At 38.6% G+C, this 22,880-nt stretch overlaps 1 protein-coding gene across 2 annotated transcripts in view; it reads left to right on the top strand.

The window, feature by feature from the left end:
• The window catches only part of LOC139773799 (uncharacterized), an 82,982-nt gene that overhangs the window by 21,778 nt on the left and 38,324 nt on the right, over window positions 1–22,880 (top strand). The window contains exon 1 of one of the 2 annotated variants that reach the window (XM_071708531.1): window positions 10,772–12,771. The exons of the other annotated variant lie outside the window; for it this stretch is intronic. Within the exon in view, the coding sequence (XP_071564632.1) occupies window positions 12,710–12,771 (62 nt within the window). The 5' untranslated portion in view covers window positions 10,772–12,709. Of the gene's footprint in view, window positions 1–10,771; window positions 12,772–22,880 lie in introns of those variants that run through there. 2 annotated transcript variants of the gene reach the window in all.

The following is a 22,880-nucleotide window of genomic DNA, read 5'->3' as shown; positions in this document are numbered from 1 at the left end:
GACGTGAGGCACAAACAATTGTGGTCGCGCTGCACATTGAATTTCGTAGAAGCGTTGGATCAATGTGTCGTTTACCTTCCATCGTATCGTTGTTATACGCGCGCAAAGTTCACAGACCGAACGCACTTTTAATCGAGTTTTAACTCAACTCGACCACGACAATGGCCATACGCTTCAGATCCTCACGTGGCGAGATCGTCGTGTGGGATCTACGCCGGGGTGACTCAGCGCCCGGAATGCGAGGGGATCTCCATTCCTAAAGCCTTGTAGGCGTCAGCGTGATGGGAAAACGCGTGCGATGCACGCTTCTGGTGTGTACGTTTTACGTTTTACCTTGCTTTTAAACCGACGACGTGTGACGCGTGTTTATGGCCATTTTAACTCAGCGGCGCCTCATTAGGCCGGATAATTCTCCTCTCCTACGCTCGCTTGAAAAATGCAGCGATGTCCTAATCGAGTTCATTCAAATTTCACATGTTACATCGCGAAACATTTACGTCGAGTTTTCCGCTGAACGTTGTAGACATATTTCACGTCTCTTTATTTAATCCCAAAGTTGACAATGTTATGAAAAAAAGTAACGTTAGTTACTTTCCGCTGCATTAACTCGTAACTTTTTCTCCTTTTCTAGCTAGAATATATTTTTGAATTTTCCGTATATACACATCTAATCAGTCTGTGGTGCTTCGTTTTCCTCGCAACAACCGTCTGCTAAACGACGTATGTCACCGTATATGCCGAGCTTTATATCTTATGAAAACAATTTGTACGGGGTGTCTAATTTCAGAGTCCACACCAGCACACATCCCAAAGTGCACATGTCTCGCTGGGAGGTGGCCTATTTCTAGAATCTGTCACGTCTCGAGTCTGAAATTCGCAATTTAATTTTCAAACTTGATATGTCACTTATAATATTACCGGTGACGCTTGTCAAGATATCTCACGTCCAGAGTTCATGCTGCATTAAGCACGAAATCAATCTCGCGACATCGTATATCTGTCATAATGGTTATATTGTTAATTTGACAGTAAACAAGCAATGAAGGTTGTCGATTATTTTGCAACGATTGATGCACCTCGATTAAATTATTATAATTATAAGATTGTTATAAAAATCTCGTAACTGGAAAGTTGCATTATTCGAAAAAGATAAAAACTATCTAGATATAAATTAATATGTCATTTGTTTTAATACTTAAAAAATTGCTTTAAAAATATGCTATTGATAGTTTTGATAATTATATAAACATAATATGTTTCAATATAGAGAGATACTAAACATCATCAATTGTGTGCTTTTCGCTTAATAATGAGATGCTAATCCGATTATCGATGCAAATTATTTATTACATTAATTACTCTTTTGTCATAAACTGAAATTAATGATGGCTAGGTTGATTTAAATATAATCGGGGATAAAGGTACTGCTATCAATAGCAATATCGGCGAAATTACGGGAACGATCGGCGACATGCCGTACCTCGCGTGACCGAACAGGTATCTCCGACTTTTGGAGAATTTACAGCCGCCTGAGAGTGGCCTGAGTCGAAGGTTCAAGGATACTGCGGGGAAGCCTCCGTGTTGATGCGCCCTGAAAAATCGCGTAACGGTAGAGCGTGCGAAAAAGAAGCAGAATTATTAGGCCGGTGCTGGCGTAATTCTTACTTTGTAGCACGTGCGATATCGCGAGATAAACGGATCGCGAGGAGACACAATTCGCTTCGCGACTCCCGTTCCGCTTCCTTCTCTCGAGCTCCGAATGGCACGTAACTCTTTCACGGATGTAACGAGAGAAACGGCGTGAACGCGAATTATCTGAACCGGTATTTTTAATCCTCGGTTCGCGATCTCATTTAATAACACGAACGGTCTCGTCCGACTTTGTTCGTTCTTCCGCTTTGTTCGCGACTTTTCTTCTTGATCCGCTCTTCCGTCTCTTTGCAGCTTCGTTATCTTAATATTTTGATGGATGATTCTTTAACTCTTATTTCCAACTCACATTTCTGACACGTGTTAAAAACGAATTTTGTTTAGGTCGGCAACTACGTCGACTCTGAATCAGTTAGGAATGTCCATGAGTTGGAATGTTTGATTTTCATATAGTAGTAGACACGGATGCGTTCCGCATTATATGAATCCATGTTATACGAATCATAAATTATACATATATGGATTACGTATGCACATATGGAAACACATATATTATAAAAGATGTAAAAATAAATGTAAAATGTAGAATGAATATTAAAGATGTAAACAGTAAAATATTTTCTATTTTACTTTAAAACAAACATACTAAAATTTTTCTGTCGTGTTATACGAATCCGTATTATATGGAGATCTACATGAGATGGGCAGCGAATAAAACAAGATATAGCAAGTACATTTGTTGCTACTATTGTTTGCATTTTTCTGTACATTATATTTATTACTCGAGATATCGTTCTCAAAATAATATTAATTCCGTTCACGTCATCGAGGTTATAAAAAGAAAACGAAAACTTCTAATTTTAGTAAAATGATGTAGATACGGATATGTATATTAAATTAACGAACTATATATCACAATCAAGCGCCAAAATACATCGCGTACCTACTTAGGCCTATTTCGGTCTGGGCACACATTTCTGCCTCGTTCTTTCGCATTAATGGAATACGATGGCTATTATCCCCAAGAGAGGCTACTAATGGGAAACGTTGATTCTTCTCTCGGATCTATCTTATACGTATATACACATGTGAACGCGTAAAAGGCTTTTATCATTCCAATCGCGAGATGGAGGAATCGCGAAGGACTCTTGCAGTCTCAGTGAAGTACATTTTATTGCCGTTAGTCAAATGGTGAGCGCATTACACATCGCTTTATCGTTCGGTTCTTATGCTAAGTAGGAAAACCGATATCTTTACGTCATGCTGCCGATGTTAACCAAGGCGAAGTGCCACATGAATAAGAGATACTCTTAGTCTTCTTGCATTGCATCGATTTTAATTGACGTATAAGTATAGATATGTGATATAGTGTGAAGTATATAAATAGATTGTGAAAGAACGGAAAAGTATATTATAAACGTGTACGAAAAAATGTACATGTCTAATACTACGCTATATCGTAAATTATTTATTCATTACAAATGTCGTCGTGGAATGTGTTTCATTGATCGATTGGCCTGTTATGAATGGCGAACGTAATTTAGTAAGGGTTAAATTCAAAGGTCGAATTTTAAGTGATACACTCACTTTTTTTGCTTACCACTGACGTATATCTTGAACGCTAAATTTACTTTAACTGCACCCGTCCATAGAAATTGCTATTAAGAGAAATTTGAGTAATTAATTAAAACCCCGATATATCTTGTTTAATTCGATTATTTTGGGGTCTACGTTGAATTCGCACTAGGTACCCATTAACCATTATCTCAGTTTTATGAGCGTTATACGAACTACAAACTGCATGCATTCCGCAGCTCTCGAATGCCACTCGGTGCGGTTGCATTTCGTATCGTTTTGTGGCCGCGAGCTTCGGCTACGAGCCAGACTTTGGATAGAACCATATTAAGAGCGTAAATGCAAGTGATAACTGAAGCATTAACTTGTTTATCTTGACTTATACGAAAGGATAATCCACGAAATACGGTTCAGAAATTCGACGCGACATCTTGAAACATCTTATTTTCATCCTATGTATTATTTGATGTACATAATCCTATACTATTAATTTCGGAATGTCATTCTTTAGATTGTAAAAAAATGTTACTTAAATGTAAGTTTGAATCTGTGTGAAATTTCTGAGCTCTACCTATATATTCTTGAATTTCATTAGTGCTGAGCTTTTATATATTTGTTGTTTTTTGTATAAAGAAATGTTTTAGAAGAGTCTGGCATGCAACTGACACTGGAAAATGAGTCTGGCATCCTCCCAAGTCGTTGTAAAAAGTCGATTTGTAGAATCATTTGATTAGAGCTGTAACTTGTCAAGATGGTAGTTTAAATATATAAAATTATAAAAAAATAAGTCTGGCTACTTGTACTGGCTGGAAAATTGGTCTGGCACCCCCTTTAAAGTCGTCTGCACGAGCGCGCCGGTAGCTCGTTGCCCGCCGTATCTCTAAATATTATTAACGCATTACTCATTGAAAAAGATTTTTTTTGTCCAAAAGGAAAAACGTAAACGATTTCGTGCTTATTAGTAGTGGAATAATGTGTAATTAATTATGTAATAATCAGAAATAAAGTAATTTAAAAATAAAACTATATTTTAAAGTAGTCAACATTATGCAAGTATACGCTTATAAAAAATCAATTAACTTTATTATTAAAATTATTAATTTATTCATCTGGATAATCTGTAATCAAACTTTCAATTTCTGAACTTTCATTTTCATCATCGGTGAGCTCGGTGTTGTCGGTATCGTCATCGGATTCTTCTTCGATTTCCTTTGATTGAGTACGTTCATGATCTGAAAATAATTCAAAGTTGAATTTATTATTAAAATTACACGATTTTAATAAGCTGCGATAAAAACAAACTTTTACGAACTAAACTAATTAACTCGTTTTATTTGCAAAAAATATAAATTATTATCTTAAAATCATATTTCTAAAGTCATGATTAAAGATTTATTAACAGTGTTTAAACCAAAATTCTTTATATTTTTCTCCCGACTGCTGCCAACCTTCGGTTGGCGAAGACGAGGGAGTATGCGTTTTTATAAACTAAAATATTATAATATTATAAATGAATAATAAGTTATTATAATGATAAGTATCTTTATTAATTTCAAATTATTTGTTGCATCATTATTATAACTTTATTATTAGTTTATTTATTTAAAATTAATTTTGCATTCATTTATAATAAAATTAATTTATGAATATACCTTCATTTTCTTCCTCATTCGATTCAAGTAATATATCGCTCACGAACGGGGGGCAGTTGAACTCCTTCGAACCAAGTAAGAAAGAAGTTGACGAAAAGTACGAGTTTACTTGGTTCGAAGGAGTTCAACTGCCCCCCGTTCGTGAGCGAAATATTACTTGAATCGAATGAGGAAGAAAATGAAGGTATATTTCATAAATTAATTTTATTTTAAATAAATGCAAATTAATTTTGAATAAATAAACTAATAATAAAGTTATAATAATGATGCAACAAATAATTTGAAATTAATAAAGATACTTATCATTATAATAACTTATTATTCATTTATAATATTATAATATTTTAGTTTATAAAAACGCATACTCCCTCGTCTTCGCCAACCGAAGGTTGGCAGCAGTCGGGAGAAAATATAAAGAATTTTGGTTTAAACACTGTTAATAAATCTTTAATCATGACTTTAGAAATATGATTTTAAGATAATAATTTATATTTTTTTGCAAATAAAACGAGTTAATTAGTTTAGTTCGTAAAAGTTTTGTTTTTATCGCAGCTTATTAAAATCGTGTAATTTTAATAATAAATTCAACTTTGAATTATTTTCAGATCATGAACGCACTCAATCAAAGGAATCGAAGAAGAATCCGATGACGATACCGACAACACCGAGCTCACCGATGATGAAAATGAAAGTTCAGAAATTGAAAGTTTGATTACAGATTATCCAGATGAATAAATTAATAATTTTAATAAATAAAGTTAATTGATTTTTATAAGCGTATACTTGCATAATGTTGACTACTTTAAAATATAGTTTTATTTTTAAATTACTTTATTTCTGATTATTACATAATTAATTACACATTATTCCACTACTAATAAGCACGAAATCGTTTACGTTTTTCCTTTTGGACAAAAAAAATCTTTTCAATGAGTAATGCGTTAATAATATTTAGAGATACGGCGGGCAACGAGCTACCGGCGCGCTCGTGCAGACGACTTTAAAGGGGGTGCCAGACCAATTTTCCAGCCAGTACAAGTAGCCAGACTTATTTTTTTATAATTTTATATATTTAAACTACCATCTTGACAAGTTACAGCTCTAATCAAATGATTCTACAAATCGACTTTTTACAACGACTTTGGGAGGATGCCAGACTCATTTTCCAGTGTCAGTTGCATGCCAGACTCTTCTAAAACATTTCTTTATACAAAAAACAACAAATATATAAAAGCTCAGCACTAATCAAATTCTTCCAACATAAGTGTTTTTACGACAAGATCACAGGCGCCGCAACGCCCATTCCAGCGAGACAGCGCAGCCAGACTCTGCATTTCATCAACAACACTATTAAAACAAGAGAAATTACTTTGTTCCAAGACTAATCAAATCGCTGACACTTTTGTGTCGTTACCTCCCGGTTTCTTGATTCATTATTCCTTATACGTATATAGGTACAATAATTATTGTAGGCCGAATTAGTTCCTAGAGTTTTTGACATCACTTAGGAAACACCTTGTATATAAATCAATGGATAAATCAACACCAATAACAGTGGTTACTTTCAGGACAAAAATAACAGACTGTTACTTTCATTCCGACTTATATTTTGCCAGAATTGATCATTTTTATAAAAAAACCAACGTCTAAATATTATTTTCATGTACTAAACTACTTAAAGAAATAGTTATTAATAAATAATGAACAATAAATAAGGGAATAAACTAAGTTTCTCATGAAATATTGGGAAACTAAAAAAACACAAAGTATTTACTTTGACCTTATTTTTACGGCATAGACGCAATAAACGCACAACCTTTTATCATTGAGTTTCGAACGCTACTGAGGAAGGAGGAGCATTCAAAAAACGTTACATAGCAACAGGCAAATTCATACATGAATGTTTTTTTTTTTTAGTAATCGCGTTTGTTACGTTCATCCCACATTACTTTTCTCCCTGGCCTCCCCTACACGAAAAAAGACTAAGCATTATTTTTTAAATGGCTGAACTTAATGGAATAATAATATTTTTTTGATCTTGCGCAAGTAGAACATCGGATGCCTCACGCTTTTGCTCCAGCGAGCGGATGATAATTATCATAATGCACTCGCACTACTTCCTGCCGCTGCTCGCTCGACGATACATAGTCGCGCAGCCTGCAACTGCAGTGGCAGTTTCGTCCTTGTGTATCTCGGTCATGACGCGGCGCATGAAGCTCGATCGAACAAACACCCACGTTCGAAGAGAACTTTTCGTTCATCGCCATCAGGAATTTTTGCGCAGTCTTTCATCCATTGGATGTCTCAGAATCTCATCTGTAGATTCTGAGTAGTCTTTGAACAACTCGTAATACATATTTTCATAACATAAATGTCGGAGCATTATTCATATATAAGTAGTTAAAAATCGAGATATTTATATAAACTCATAAACTCATAAACTATCTTTATTGCTTATCCCCGCAGGGTTTGCAAGTCGTTTTTATAAGGAACGTTATCTAAACCTTTACACTACTACCCTTTCTCCTCTCACTTTAACCCTTTGGACCAACGGCTTAACGTCTCTTTCCGAAAGACGGAGCCCAGTTTTCTCCGCACAAGAGCCTATCTTGCACGGAGGGGCGCAGCTTCGGAAAAACATTCCATGTTTACATGGCTCTAGTGGACTCGAACCTGGTTCCTCAGATTACGAGTCTGGCGCTCTACCACTAGACCACACTGCCGCCTATCTAGATATTTATATAAATAACACAAATTGGTTATTATATTATGCGATTTCGATTAATCGTAAAAGATAGGAATGAGTATAAAACGTTTTTAATTATTAAACTGTTAATTTCTTTGTTTCGACAAGAAATTTTTGTTAGAATATACATGATATTTTTACTAACGTATCCTAGAAACTAGTTTAGCTGAAGCAGCTCACGCGCTCAGTTGAAATGTGCTTTTCCTCGGACTGAAGACGAGGGATCTGCCAAGTAGATGTGACTAGAACGATGAGTGTTGGATTTATTTTGAGTTAACTCACTCAGTTGCGTCTCCCGCTTGTGTTTTTCTCCGATGTATTTCCTTCCGGTAGCTAAGAAAAATGTCACCACAGTCGCGATCTATAATAACTCGCTTGACTCACAATCAGAGATTTTTAGGCAGTTTTGTCACCACCGAAAAATTATTATTTGTCGATGATATCTTGCGCGTGTACTTCTTTAAGAATCTCCTTAAAAAACCATTTAGTAATGAATTCGTATTTAGCAAAAATCGAAATTTATTATAGATGTTTCTTCACAATGCACCGCAATAATTTTTCAATTTGTTGAAATACGCTCTACGACTACGTGATAATTGTTATATCGATAGCGAGCAATACATAATGATGCATTTGCTACATAAAATAACTGTATATACTATAACATCGTGTCTTGGGTCGGTTTACTCGTATCATCAACCTCAAGCTCGTTCTGGCGTAATTAATGGCTTCATCCTACCGTGCAAGTTGGCGAACGCACATTAAGGCGAGGGATAGTAATACTAGGTGTACGCGAACGCGAAACTCGGCACTTGTTATCGCAAATCTACCGCGGAACTTCGGGTCTACTCGAGAAATGTCCATATGCATATATTCAATAAATTACTGACTACCAGTCATTAGCATTGCATTCGTGTTGCAGATACGCGAAGAGATAACCTCCTATTTTTACAAAGAGCGTGAGAAATGAAGCGCAACGAGCTTCGGTGGAAACATGAGAGAAAGCAACGATATTTGGTAAAATAAAATTGACATATTTACGACAAAATATCTAATTTATTATATCGAATAGAGATTTAACGTATAGAAAGCGAGGAACTAAAAAGGAATATGAGTACAACAGGATTTCAGCGAATTCCAGGTCTTTGAGAGGATCTGGAGTTAACTTTGCCGCGTGGCAATCTCGTATTCACGCTCCGTTTACTTTCCGTATATTTAAAGCGCTAAGCGATTCATTCGCACATCGGTATCTCGAATTCTAATTCGCGAGTGTAATGATTCGCCGCAAATGAATTAACAAGCCGTTTTTACTAATCCATTGATTACTTAATTGATCGTAGGAAAGTGCTTTAATTACGATGTGGAGCGGCCTATTATGCATAACAGTTCATGCACCCGCGTGTTATGAGGCAGGCAAGACAGTCGATTACCCTTTATCTCAATTTACCCGTGATTTTTTTCGCCTCGCCTTTTTTTAGCTCCATCGTCTCGGAGAGCTTTTTTTTTCTATCCCCCGCAACCTCTTATCGATCCGTAATCCATCCGTTTGGAAATGTCTCGGTGTATCTTGGGGGATAGGTCAGGCGCTTCGGCAGGTACTATGTCGTGAGGTTGAAAATAATAGCGTGACGTCGGACACCCGACGGATTCCGCAGCATTGCGTCATAGATTCACGTCTGCCACTGATTTATCTCGCGATCTTGCGCGGTCACGATATCCGTTATCCGCCGAAAATTTTCGGCGAACTTTTATTAGAGGCAGAGAGCGGTGATATTTCAGTGGATATCTCTCAATAGAAATAATATCGATATCTGTGGGAGTTACATTTTTTTAAACGTTACTCAATCTCTCTTCGCTCTTCGCGCAGTGCTTTTAAAAAGCTTCTATTTCACGAATTCACCGCGATATGAGGATTCCTATTCAGCTTGGAAGGAAACCTTTGAGGAAAATTAGATCGACAAATTTTATGAAATATTAACTTGAATTTCTTTTAATTTCAAGTATCTCTTTTTTCGAGAAATAAAATAATAAATTCCGCGTTATGAAAGCCGCAAAACATAAAAAGTTTATATTGTATCTATATTTTATTGCATAGCTTTGTGATGAAATTTTACTGATGTTGAAATGGTCGTCAGAACGCTTTAGATATTAATTCTTCGCGTTGCATCGCGCCGAGCAATGCTCATTCGTTGTTAATCAATGAGCTCGGACGCGAAGCGAAGTTGCGTCCAACTCGAATGGAATAATAAATATCGAGAAGTGGCATTGACACGAACGATGTTGTATTTTATACAAACTTTGCATCCTCCGGGTGTTACTTATTTTCATTCAAATACCGCGGACGCGGTATATCAGCGTGTCTATGCATGTATGAAAGCTCGCGCTGCCGACAGTGTCGCTATTGTACGAGCAAACAGGTGTTCTCTTATTCCGGTGACGTCGTTGTCGCATCCGTAAACCCAACATGTTTGCATCATCATGTCCGAGCGGGCGGGAAGAGAGTTTTGATCACGTATTAATGTCCGCGCTCGTAAACCGCCTTATATGCATCGATATCGTGGATATCCTGATATGTCCTTAATGTGAATCGCTCGTTACACAATATTATTGCACAATTAAACCGCGACGCGTTACCCGCTTATTATAAACTTTAGCTTTTACGTGTTGTATCTGTCTTTAAAATACATGCACCGTGCTCCGTATCTTGTTTTTAGCATGCACGGATAATGGACCATTATTGTTAAGCTACATTGCGGAACGAGATTCTGCGCGCAGCCGTATCCGCAGATTATTTTAGGACGAGCGGGGTGTTAAAATCGACTATCTCTCGAAATACCGGCGACGTGACGTCGTGCCCCGTTCGGTTCGCGAGTCGCCTACCCACGTAGTTTTATCCTGCCGACACGTGTTATTCCTCGTGCCGGAGGTTGAGAATACGGGAATACGGGTATGCGACGGCGAGGGTTGAAGGCACGGCGAACCGATACGGTTCGCGGCACTGGCGACAGAGCGGTGCTGCGATCCGGGGGTGGCGATGGCGATGGCAGTGTGGCGGTGGTGACGGCGGTGGCGGCGGTGGCGGGACGAAGGCGGCGAAGCCCCGCGGCGGCGGCGGCGGCGTCAGAGCCACGTCGCCCGGCTTCATCCTCTTTCGCCGGAGTCAGTCGGCTGCCAGGCGCGACACGAGCTAGACTACCCGGTGTATATACCAGTATCCATCCAGACCTTCTTCGCTGCACTTCGGCTGCGGTCGGTCGATCCCGCTCCCGCTCCCGCCCGTTCTCCTTCTCTCCCTTTTCCTCCTCTCGTACGCTCGTGCGATCGTTACTCCGAGAGCGTCCGCGAGCGAGGACCCGCGGCGGCAGGTGAAAAGCCCGACGCTGCTTGTACGTTCCGCTGTTTCCGACGCGCGACACACAACGCACCACGTTCGACGCTCCCGCCGCGACGCCTGTCATCGGCCAGCACATTGCCAGTCGACGAACACGAGGAGATAGAGCGGTAACCGCGAGGCTTAACATTGCAAGAGGAGACGCGTTGACGTTCGAGCGACGTGGATAGACGAACCGTGCCACGATATCCCGACGGGAACGGATATCTCACGGGAGTCGAAACGAGACACTGCGCTCATCGCGAGAGATCCAAACGATAATCGCGTTCCAAATAGCGCGTTGCGTATTGACATCGAAGAGCCTGGGATAAATCGAGGAAACGTGCTCCGACTGTGTGCTCCGATTGTGCTCCGCTAACGAAATCCTGCCCGAGGTGAATCAGTGCGGATGTTTTGTGACTGAGAAGTCTAAATAACGGCTATAATCCGAAACAAAATTTACTATTATAACTGAGGAGCTTGGATTAAGTAGAGGATACTCAACACTGTATTCTAGTAGTGACGAGAATCGCAAGATAAAACGGGTCAAACAATCGAGCAAGTCCGTAACCGCGAGCTACAGTAGGATAGCTTGATTGAAGAGATATCGGGACAAGTAGCTGGATTAAGACGTTTAATCTCCAAAACGAATCGAGACGGATAACGGGCAATCTGATAGATATCCATCCCGAGACAAGACAAATTGGCGCAGCGGATTAGTTGCGCGGATAGCTGAGTTCAAGTGACGATCACAAGCTGAATAGGATAACGCGCTTAAGCAGCTTGGGATATACCCCTCGCGTAGCTGGGGGATCAATCGGCAACTAGCTTAATTTTGGAGCGGGTCGAGACGCGCTCGAACGGGGGAACGCACATTCAGCGCGAGATGAAAAATAAATGAGCGCCGGGATCAAGCGGCTGAAATTTTCAATAACGTATCGCTATACCGCGTGCCCTCATAGAAACATATACATATTCAACACGAAACGAGACAAGTCTCGGCGCGGTGTGGCGGTGGACGCGATCAGCCGGTCGTTGCACCTCGTCTGCTCGCTCCGGTAAATCTCCTACGAACGCCTCTTCGCGATATACCGTTATCACCACAACACACCGGATCGGACGAGGCCTCCGCCTCTCGTGTTATACGTGCGCGTGAAGAGAGGCCCGCTTCACGCCGACCAGCGCGAACCGGATACCCAATTCCGCTCTCCGAGGCGAACGAGGACGCGCTCTCCGAGCCGAGCGTGCGTGTGTTTACCTTTGGTAGAAGATCGTGAATCGGAATTTAGGAGGATTTTAAGCGCCTCCAGCTAGCCGTCAAAGATATACGAATGTTCGCGTGCGCGGAGCGGCATTGAATTATCCTAAAAGGCAAGTGCGACAAATCCCGAACCCGTCGCGTCGTAGAGAAGATAGGCGATAAGCCGAGCGAATATATCGGTGACAGCAGGAAGAAGCGGGCGATTTCAGTTCCCCTTCAGAGACCATCCGGAGTCGAACCCTAACGGAGTGAAAAAGTGCCGATTATCGCGTGGGGAGGAGGGCAGTCGAGCGATACACGGGAAAATTCCTACGGCCGTTATGCGCACGCTGACCGAAGCGATGAAGCATCGCGCGATCAGCTGACTAGTCGAGCTGTTCGGCGGCCGCACCGCTGATAAGGATAATACTCGGGACGAGCATTCCCAGCGACGCCCGCCGCCCACTTGCTCTGTCATGACATTTGGCACGCCGTTCCACACCGAGAAATCGCAGTTGGCCAGCGAGAATTCCGCTCGGTATGTATGCCTCGCATTCATGACGACGTCCCCGTGCCGTTTGATCCTGATTCCTGAAGCGAATCTCGATCCGGTAGCTTCGAATCAAAATCGAAATCTGGCTTTTGATCGATCGCATTGACGTGAAATATCATAACTTGTATCTTTTACGATCGCTTTTCCTCAGATCGCTCGGAAAATTATAATGTAACGATGAAAGTTATACTTACATGAATATACTGAGAGAATTAAAAAGGGTATTAACATTTTCGATCAGTGAATAAAAGATTTAACAAAAGAACGGCAATAGAAGAGAATGAAAGTTAATGATTTACGACGTACATAAATTTATGTACGTCGTAAATCATTGTTATCATCTTTCATTCTTTTCTATTTTTCAATATCATATCTCATTATTTTATTGTAGTTCTGATCTTTTGAACTACGACCTTTTACGCGATATCGCGTTATATATTAAACAACTATGAATAAAAAATTGTAGGCAAATATAGAAAGTATGTAAATATATGATTTTTGATGGAGTTGTTAAAACTTTTGTAGAATTTTTATCTCACGATAAAAATTGCATACAGTATTGTTACAACAAGCAATGTCTCACAAAGAACGACAAATGCACGATGATTGTTGATGTTTAGGCAACTTATAGGCTTTCTCGCTTCTATATCGTGCACAAGAAAACGTTTATATTTGCTTTTAGCCAGCATGAGGTTTACTCGTTGAAAGGAACGCACTGCCAAGTCATTTTCTTCTGATTTTACACGAAGCTCTATTTTAGGATAAACAACACATGTGAAATTCCCGTGAATATTGCAATTAATTTGAACAATTTTAATGGGTAATATAATTTGTTTAGCTGTATAGCAATTTATCGTGAATAATATAATTTATCGCAAATTTATGCAACGCAAACAATTAGCGTGAATAATTAACGATGGTACGTCAACAGTTGTTTATTCCTTTATTAAATGCTTTTATTTATTAGTCGAAAACGCTGATACCCTTTTTTATTTCTCTCAGTATATTCTGTAGATGTAATTTTTATCGTCACTTTATATAATTTTTCAAGCGATCTGAAGAAAAGCGATTGCAAAAATGCGCTTTGTCGCGAATTCGTCCTTCGCGGAACGTGACTAGTGTCTCGATCATACTTTCTGCGTGAACGGCGCACGTGGTCGTGTGTGTTCACGTGCGAGTTCACGCGAGAAGGAAAAGATCAGCGTGCGATGCACGTATATGTTACGAGCGGTGAGTAAGAAAAGAAGCGAACGCACGAGGAAGAATGCGAATGAGAAAACACGCTCAATTCCCCGTCGACATTATTAAACGCTCTTTGTTGGCGCGCCTCGATATAACGCGGCTGCGCCGCTCTGCTTTTTCGCGTGGTTACGTAAAACTTACCGGTGGTCTCCGGGGGAACGATAAGTTTATTCACAAAGAAAGGATTAACCGGACCACCATATAAATTTCCCGGTTCCCCTCGGCCATATTTCCGTTAACACTTAAGCGATTTATTACTCGCGCGAAAGTTGCACGAAAACTGCACTCCGTTGGAAGATATTTAACCCATTGTTTCTATATGAGCACAATGAATATTTTTATGGAGATTGTGAAATATGTTTATCGATATGTCTACCGCTTTTAATACGCATTCACGTTTGCGTTACAACTTGCGTGCAGAACTTTAATATTAGGTGTAGAAAATAATATAGAGATTAAAATTGATATGAGTAAATTTAAAAAATTCTACAATGCGCTAACTTGCTCATTGCAATGTTAGATATCAATTGAAATAATGTATCCGCTACAGAAATAGCTAGCAAATATTTTTTAGATGGAATTACTGCAAGCGTCTTCCCAATTTTTCTGCGACATGATTTCGTTTACGAGATTCGCGAAATCAAATAATCCTCGCTGATAGATTCGCAGTAATGCCATCGAATTGAGGCTGATCAGCGAACTAGAAAAATCCGGCAATACCGCGGTAGTGGAAAAGAGGCAAGGTCGCACAGTGGGATTGATTGTTGTGATCTTATTATCTACGACACAGCCGTACAATCCAAATCAGGGATACTATGAACCGTGATGTTTTGTATATATTCGAAGCGTAATATTGAAATATTCAGATATACCCAGCGTACGAATCTTTTTTATTTATTGTTAGTCACAGAAGAAATACACTGATACGAAAATACATTCGAATCATAAAAACTGACGCAATTTACGAACGCATTACATAGCATTCGTTATCATAGTATCAAATTTTAGAGACGTACTCTCAATGACATAAGATAAACATAAGATATTTATGAGTAAATCCCTATACATCAGGTGAAATGTGAGATTGGTAAAATAAATTCTAATGAATACATGTCTCTTTGAATGCTTTGAAGGCGTATTTGAAATTCGTTATCGATAATTTGTAACAAAGAATCGCTTGGGAACAGAAAATCTGTCAGTCATTAGTCCAACCGACAGATATTTGTTCATGCGAAAGAAATGAAACGATAATTATAACTGACATGGATAAAATCTAGTGAACTATATTTAATTCTTTTATAACTTTGTATTGTGCATGTGTGAAGCTTTTCAAGATCGGATTATAGAAATTTCTTCCACTTACTCGAATATAATATTGTATATAAATGTATTATAGAAAATCTCGCTGTTTTGTACATGCATTTTTTAATTTCAGATTTAATTTAGTTGGTTGTCGTAAGGTAACGAAACATGTGCGGCAAAAAAAGTTTTTTAAAATGAATTTATAATAAGGATTTGTAAATTTCGCGGATCCGTTGTCTTAGAGCGGGGGGAAAAAGGTCGCATACTCGTTGCGTCGGGCCCCGGTTATGGCCATTGCGCCAATTCAGCCCGACATCCGTCCACGTCACGCGCTCGCATGTGCGGACAGGCACTTCGCTTCGCGACTAAATACTCCCGTTAGGGCCACGTTTTCGTGCCGCTTTACGGAGATAAAGAGGTCGTTCATGTCATATCGAATTGAAGCGTTTTGCAGCGCCTTTTGAATCGTGCCCAAGTGTCGAAGCTTGAAAAAAATATATATAAGGACGCTAAAATTCAATAGGCAACCGCGAGCATTTTTATTTGTCCAAGTACGAAGGTATATTATTCGATGTCTTTGTCTCCGATGGTATTGACATCGCGCGATATCGGACGTGACGGTAAAAATTTCTGGGATATTCGATTCACGAAGATTGACGGAGACGAATGATATGAATTGTCAAGTTATACGTTCGTTCAGCAGAAGGGTATATAAAATAGGATACGAAAAGGATATAAAAGTAAGTTTGTTTGGAAGAGTGCCACGATTGCGACGCTGTAAACGTATATAATTCTTCCATTATCTATATAAATAGTATCTAATGCGTGAAAGTTCGGACTTTTATTTACAAAGTTGAGATTTATTCGACGCGGCTCCGCAAAGCGCGATTCCTGATTATGTCACGTGAATGATACGTATATTTGATACTCTTCCGTGTAGTATGTGTTTAATTACATCTAATTATTTCTCCTAATTAAACGAAAATTTAATTGGGTGATACGTAACGTAGAGGTTAAATCCTTCCCTAATGATTAGGTCATTGTTGCAAATTACGTTGTTCAATCGGGATAATGAAACGTGCCATGAGTTATAAAGCATAATCAAGCCGGGGCGGTCAAATCACGTTGATGCGTATGAAGCATAAATCAATAAAAGTGACTCAGTTCTATATTTCACGTGAATATATGAGTTTAATAAATAAAGATGGATACACAGGGAAAATAACATAATACGAAATAACAAATAAGGATTAATATGCACGGATGTGTGCGTTACGAATTAGCGCAAAAGCGGTCGGTATTGTTGCGCTGCGTTATTACGTTTGCCGTTGCTGCGAAGTTTCCCATTGTGGCAGGACGCGCACATACCGCACCCGTAGAATTAAAGGGTCAAACTGCCAGCCGGCGCCGTGCGTGTTCAGGAAAGCAATAATGACCGCATGCACGCCGCACGGCCACACGCACAATAGGCACATGTTTTCGTTCTGCGAAAAAGCGCCAATTCGCCTTATTTTATCAACTCGCGCGTTGCGTCGCGCATTGTTCGCGCTCGTCGCGGCGGCGGAGAGGGATAGTGACCACGTCACAGGATGCACGTGACGAGGCTGGTAGCGGCCGACGACGGGAGCCGCTGCTGGAGGTTGCAGTCAAGGCTGTAGAAAGGCACTGCCGGTTGTGCATCTCGCTATACCGAGCTATACCGAGCGGTCGTCGAACCCGTGCGCGTTCGTCGCTGTTTGCGCAAGGTCGTTTTACTTAGGTTCGTCTTGGTCGTCGACCAAGTCGACGCGCGACTAAACACGCCTACGGCTAGAGCGATGAATCGAGTAGGTGACCAGAGGCGCTTGGGATATAAATCATACATAAGAGGAATCTCGCGTAATCCTTCGACAGCCAATCTTCTTTGAGTAATTTGTCGACTTTTCTTTACGTTTTCTTATACGTATATCGACGCATGCCGTATAAGGCATCGTTTAATTAGGAGGTTAATCACTCGATCCGAAGCGTGATCGTTGATTAATCGATGACATACTGAGATAAAATATAACTCTAGAATAATAATCTATAATATGACTTAAAAAAATTAAGCTACTAAGAAATAAATATAAAACTTATATAAAAAACATGCAAAGCAAAATATTAATCTGAGACTTTGTTAGGAGGATATAGTATAATATTAAACATTGGGTGATCGCAGTAATTAGTAATCTTAATTCTTTGACGCTTCCGTTAACGAAAAATGGACTTTAAATTGCTTAAAGAGCATGTCATTAAGCGTCGCTGCGGTAGATGCGGGATAGGCTTTATAAGTGCTACATGAAAGAAGATGAAATAAAGTCAACGTAGAGAGCTATTTCTATGGAATTAAAGTAGCGTTAATTTAAGTTTAATTTTCTGTCGGTGTGCGAGCGAGCAGTCTAGAAAGGGAGAGATGTTGTAGCGTGTATAAACGTTATTGCGAGAGTCCGATAAGTTTGCTCGTTACTGCCTTTAAATCTCGGTTGTTAGGGTTTATGAGGTTATCTAATGAGTTTTTCAGAGGATGAGCGAGGCAAAATATTCTCGCAGGCGGCGCGTCGGAATTAGCGATCAATTTGCTCGTCGCAAACGAAGAGTCTTCGAAGACGGTTAATGCGTTACTTGATTGGTGAGCCGTCATTAATTGTTTCTTCTTGCTCCACATTCGACTTTCCCAGCTCAGCTCCTTAAGCGTATCGCGGATGCGGATACGTAGTGTGACACGGGCTTTACAGTCCGCTCTCTTCGATTGAACTCTTTCTTAAGGTCGTTCCTTTCGCGTCTACTAAATCTACGTCTTTAATCAAGACTCTAGGTCTTGACGTCATTAAAAAGAACGACTTTTGGGCTTAATTATAGTTTATAAAATGTAGAGTATATAATAAGACTTGCTCAATTAAGAAGATTGGTGAATTAAAAGGACCGAGATAAATAAAAGAGCAGAGGCATAAGGCATTTCGATGTAAAATACAAAAAGCATAGGGCAAAATAACATAGGAAGAAATAAATAGATTAATAGAGAATTATATGAGGAGAATTGGAGAATTATAGGAAAGAAATGGTTAGGAAAGAATACTATTTATTAGGAATCGTAATTATCATAATTATGTTATTTATGTACAATAAAATAAACATTTTTTAAATTATTTTGAAAGGGTAATATTTGCGATTGCACTGAGAAAAATAAAAAGGATAGATAATTTTTGGTTGTTTTTAATCAAGCGATAAATTATTGTGTAGTTTTTATGGCGAAATTGCATTTAATTATCGCTACTTAATTATTTTTCCGCCAATTTGCGCGGGGAAGCACAATGGGCGCAGCCGGAACAAACTTCCTTTCGCGAGATCATTACATAGGTGTTTTCAATGCACGGCGTGCGATTCCTTATGGTATTCTATCGTCGATCTCGCTCGTCAAGAAAATCTAGTTTGCCATAAAGGCGTGAATTTCTTTTCTCAGTATTTCGTGCTATCTTTTCAAATAGCAAGCGGTTCGGGAAGTGCACGTTAATAAGATCGAACACAAGAAAAAGGAGTTTCTCGCGTTGTTAAATTTCCGCGCGTTGACGCAACGATTTCTCTCTACACTTCCGTTGTTTTATCTCGATCGATCCGGCGGTAGAGTTGTTGCTGAGAGCGCATAATTTCGTTGCCAAGTTTACTTTTACGTAAGCCCCTCTTATACATGGCGATACGGTTTGTATTATCTTACAGTTATATAGCGTTTGCAGCGTAGCATACTTCATAATATTTTTTATTACTTTTATTATTCTATTACCTTGAAGCTCGACTAATGATTGCAATAATAATGTTCCGTTGCCGCTCATGAATAACGCATGCATTGATCAATTCCGTTAGATCCTCTCGCCATTGACTGTAGTAATAATTCTATTATCGCGCGTTAACTGTACGTGCACGGACCAGTTACTTTGGGTGTACTATTGCGCTACTAAACTGACGGAACCTACGGTAGTGCTATGAAAAATAATTAAGTACAGATTTCAGCGTTCGTTAAGAGTGTACGAGCGTAACTCCCTCATCATAGCACTTGCCTTTCCGCTCGTTTTATCAGCTCGTTCATCTCCGGCAAGATAATGAACTTGGCGTGTCTAATATATATCTTCCATCGCGATAGAATCATATGGTTGATGCGTGGAAGATGAACGGACTTCCTGGCAGAATCTCGAGCAGACGCGGTAAGTCATATTTTGTGTCCTGGCGGTAAATTATTCTGCCGTTTCGCGGTCTGTCGTCGTTTTAACCGCCGTTCATTACGTCAGGTGGAGGAGGCTTCGCTTATGCCATTAGCGACGCGGATCGACCGACGCGAACCGGACTCTCGGCAGGTAGACTCGATTAACTCGTCGCGTCGCTCGGGCAGAGATCAATCGCGGCCTCGAACTTGACACACCGCGTGATTCGCGTCGCGAGTAACCAGTGTCTCTGATTTCTTGATTACTATACTGTTTCTCATGAGGAGAAAAAATCAATTTAGATTTCTTGAGGAACAAGACAATACCATGTTTCCCACGTCTTTTTTCTTATAAATTTTTTAATCAGTTTCTTTACATTGACTTTATCCTTAACACTTGCAATTAATACTGAAAATTCACAATGTTTTCTGTGAATTTTCAGTACTAAGATTTATTCTTATTTTTTTTTAATTTAATTGCATATCTTTAGTATATGAAGTTTATTTATAAATATCACGTTAAGTAATCAATTTTTAATTACTGAATCTAACATTGCAAATTAATAAAAATGTAATTCTTATGAACAATGGTATTCGCATATATTTCACTGAGAATGATTTTGTTGAAGCTTTATTAAAGTCCGTTAAAGTCTGTTAATAGGAAGAGTCTAGCAATATTGGAACAACTTGTATAATCTGGAGGAAGTTAGCATCCCGAATTTATTACACGATGTAATCTCCAACTTGTAATTAGGTGATGTACTTAACCGGATGTATTTTATTATTAGATTAATTAGATTATGCGTCGTGTGTTGCTTAATGTAATATTTTTGCACCGATATCGTTACATTACCTCTCAGTGTATAAAATACGCTCAGTAAAAACTAGTCGAAATGAATAATTATCTTTTGTTTTCTGAGTTTCGCACGAAGAATTCAGGAAGTGACGGCATCGCCGAAATATATGAATGAGATTTATGGCAATTGCATAAGAGATGTTCGTATCTGTGATAAGTTAAGGCAAGCATGCAAATGTGTGCATATGTCGTTACCGTCTTTCGTAAATAATGCCGAGTTTTGTTCACGCGAAAATATGAGAGATTTATCATCATTAAAATGCACCGTATTGTACATCTTACGTAAGGCTTATAACGTTCATGCTATGCTTCATCTTCCTACTGAAAGTAGTTACTTTGTTAACAACTGATTATATCATGATGACGCGCAGTATATAAAAATTATTATAAGAAAAATAAAAAAGAATAAGTATTACCATTCCAATTGAGGAAATATACGATTATATTTTCCAAGTTTAAATGCGATATACCAATACAAAATTTTCTAAATAAATTTTAGGAAATCGCGTTTTTTTTTTAAATGAATTAAAGCCATGTTATCGTAAACACATTGAAGTACGGTCAGTATTTATTTTAAGATTAATATTGTGTTATTATTAATGATCTTGATAAAATAAAGATAGTCCTTATCACACACACATACACACACGCAGGACTATTAAGAAATAGTAACCGTTCTAATGTTTCCACATTCGTAAAATAGGCACTTAATTTATAACCTTCCGAACATCGATTTTTTAATTTTGAACGTGGCATTAAGCTACGTAGCATACGCGTGGTGGGCACCTATTTATAATCAGTTGAATGAGAATAAGTGGCACACTCATTCTTGTTGCTTCAATTGTTATCCCCACCTCCGTTGCTGTTCCCCTCCGATCTCGATGACCTGAAACATCCGGGTAAATGGGGCAGAGGGCGAGGCGAGTCAAGATTCGCCCGGCTATACGGGTTATCTCGCCGACATCTTTGGAATAAGGTCATGTTGATCGTTACATGTCCTCTGTGCCATCCGCTAAATCATTGTGGTGATCGTGTACGTGCACCGCGTGCAAGACAGAGCGTCAAATACCTAAAATAGGTAATTTGAGCGATCAGAGTCACAGTAAATACGTCTATCGGTCATTTCTATTCGGACGACTCACGTACGTGCCAAATTTTCTTAGCTTGAATACAATTAGGAATTATGACTATGTAACAATTACATGGCTCATAAATCTAAAAATAACGTGACTAAATATCTAGCATGTTTTCTAATATCGTACTTGAACTAGAAAATTATGAGCTTGGCAAACGAAATATATAACTTTTAAGTCATTTATAATAAATGTTAGAAATTATTTTTAAACATTTATTGCTTTCACGATTCAATTAGAGTTAATTAAACTTAATTAATTTCCTGCTGAAATAATTTTTTGCGAAAGTTACGTAAAAACTTAAAAAATGTGAATAAAATAAAATTTTTTATTATAATATACTACTCAGGATATGTCTTGAGTAGTGTTGTAATAGCAAGAAATATGTCTCACACAATTTAGAATCTGAAAAAATATTTTAGTGTTTCTATTCTTCGGCGATTATGCGATAAAATGCATGTATTATCCATGCAATATATATATTATTTATTATTATCGGGAACGAAAGACGCAAAAACCTTTGACTGTCGGGAGATAAAACTTGAATTTTATACATTAGATAGCGCGGCGCTAAGCATTTTCTCATGTAATTCTCGTAAACTTTGATCGACGGAAGTACGAGTGTTATTAGCATAAGCTGCGACGTTGCTGGAAAGTGAATCGAAACGCACCGAACGAGAGACGCTATCGCTTTTCTGGAAAATTATTTTATTAATAAAAACTTTTAAGAACACTTTTGATTTCAATTTATATACGTTCCATTAATAATTAGATTTTTTTTAATGACGATTTTATTTGGTTCTATCAAAAATGCCGTATATCACAAGTGAAATTGACTCGCTCGAGTTTTTGCTATCGCAACGCAAAACAATACCATGTAAATAAGCCATTTATACGGTGTTTTTTTACGCTATTTATTGCATGTTTATAAATTTATTAGGAAAACATCGTGCTGCAGGCAGTGTATCTTCTATCGTATGATATCTGTATACATATAATTTACGCTGTTTGCATATTCTCATATGAAATAAAAATGATAAAAATTTGCCATTTTATCAGCTGTTATCGCATCAAAGTTACTGCAAAAAAAATTCAGCAAAATCGTCGGACATGCCAGTGCCAGTAATTTTTTAGCGGTTGAAGCGTCCGTTGTGCGAACGTCGATACAATTTGTTTGGAGTTGTACAATTTATTCAGAATTGATGTCAATACGTAGAGATTATTGAGACTGTTTTGTCGTGCTGTTTTTGGCTGTTTTTTAAGAAAGAGAATTAATCGTGAGTGATTGAGTTTATCGTTCGATGGTTAATTTACAACAAAAAGCTATACAATTTTCTTCGTAACTCGAAAT

The sequence above is a fragment of the Temnothorax nylanderi genome, unplaced genomic scaffold, assembly GCF_030848795.1.
Source record: "Temnothorax nylanderi isolate EJ_2023f unplaced genomic scaffold, tnyl_v1.0 TNYL_tig0069_pilon, whole genome shotgun sequence".
NCBI lineage: Eukaryota > Metazoa > Arthropoda > Insecta > Hymenoptera > Formicidae > Temnothorax > Temnothorax nylanderi.
This window is presented reverse-complemented; position numbering and strand designations above follow the sequence as displayed.